General features: G+C 47.6%; 1 protein-coding gene across 1 annotated transcript in view; it reads left to right on the top strand.

The window, feature by feature from the left end:
• Positions 1 to 301: 301 nt before the first annotated feature.
• Positions 302 to 573, top strand: part of LOC111649786 (A disintegrin and metalloproteinase with thrombospondin motifs 2-like) — a gene marked incomplete at its 5' end in the record, with an annotated part of 7951 nt that continues 7679 nt past the window's right edge. Inside the window, one exon of the mRNA XM_023399482.2 lies at positions 302 to 445. Within this exon, the coding sequence (XP_023255250.1) occupies positions 302 to 445 (144 nt within the window). The remainder of the gene's footprint in view (positions 446 to 573) is intronic.

Raw genomic sequence — 573 nt, 5'->3', positions numbered from 1 at the left:
CATAGTGTAGAAATGTCCTCACAGTGTAGAAATGTCCTCGTAGTGTAGAAATGTCCTCATAGTGTAGAAATGTCCTCACAGTGTAGAAATGTCCTCACAGTGTAGAAATGTCCTCACAATGTAGAAATGTCCTCGTAGTGTAGAAATGTCCTCACAGTGTAGAAATGTCTTCATAGTGTAGAAATGTCCTCACAGTGTAGAAATGTCCTCATAGTGTAGAAAAGTCTAGCGCTCACTCTTCCGACTCAAGACTGAAACATGAAAGTTAATTCATCTCTCTCTGTCAGGTTCTCTCCATCAGGTTCTGTCAGAGTTCTGTGTCGTTCGTCCAATCAGGACCGACTCAGAGGGGCGTTTCCTGACAGCGTCAGTCTCCGCCCACCAGCTGGGTCGCAGAAAAAGACATGCCCACCACGCAGAGGACACACGCACTGACGTGGACGATGTCAGAATCAAAAGACAATCTCAAATTAACACACCCACATTACATCTGGCCCCGCCCACAGAAGGATCATCATCCAACCAGACAGGCCACAGCTGGAAGGGGCGGGGTTACAGGGCAGAAGAGGTGGA

Source organism: Seriola lalandi, unplaced genomic scaffold (assembly GCF_002814215.2).
Source record: "Seriola lalandi dorsalis isolate HSWRI2012SDOR001 ecotype SW California unplaced genomic scaffold, Sedor1 jcf7180002051970, whole genome shotgun sequence".
NCBI lineage: Eukaryota > Metazoa > Chordata > Actinopteri > Carangiformes > Carangidae > Seriola > Seriola lalandi.
Note: the sequence above shows the minus strand (reverse complement) of the source record. Positions and strands in the feature narration are given on the sequence as shown.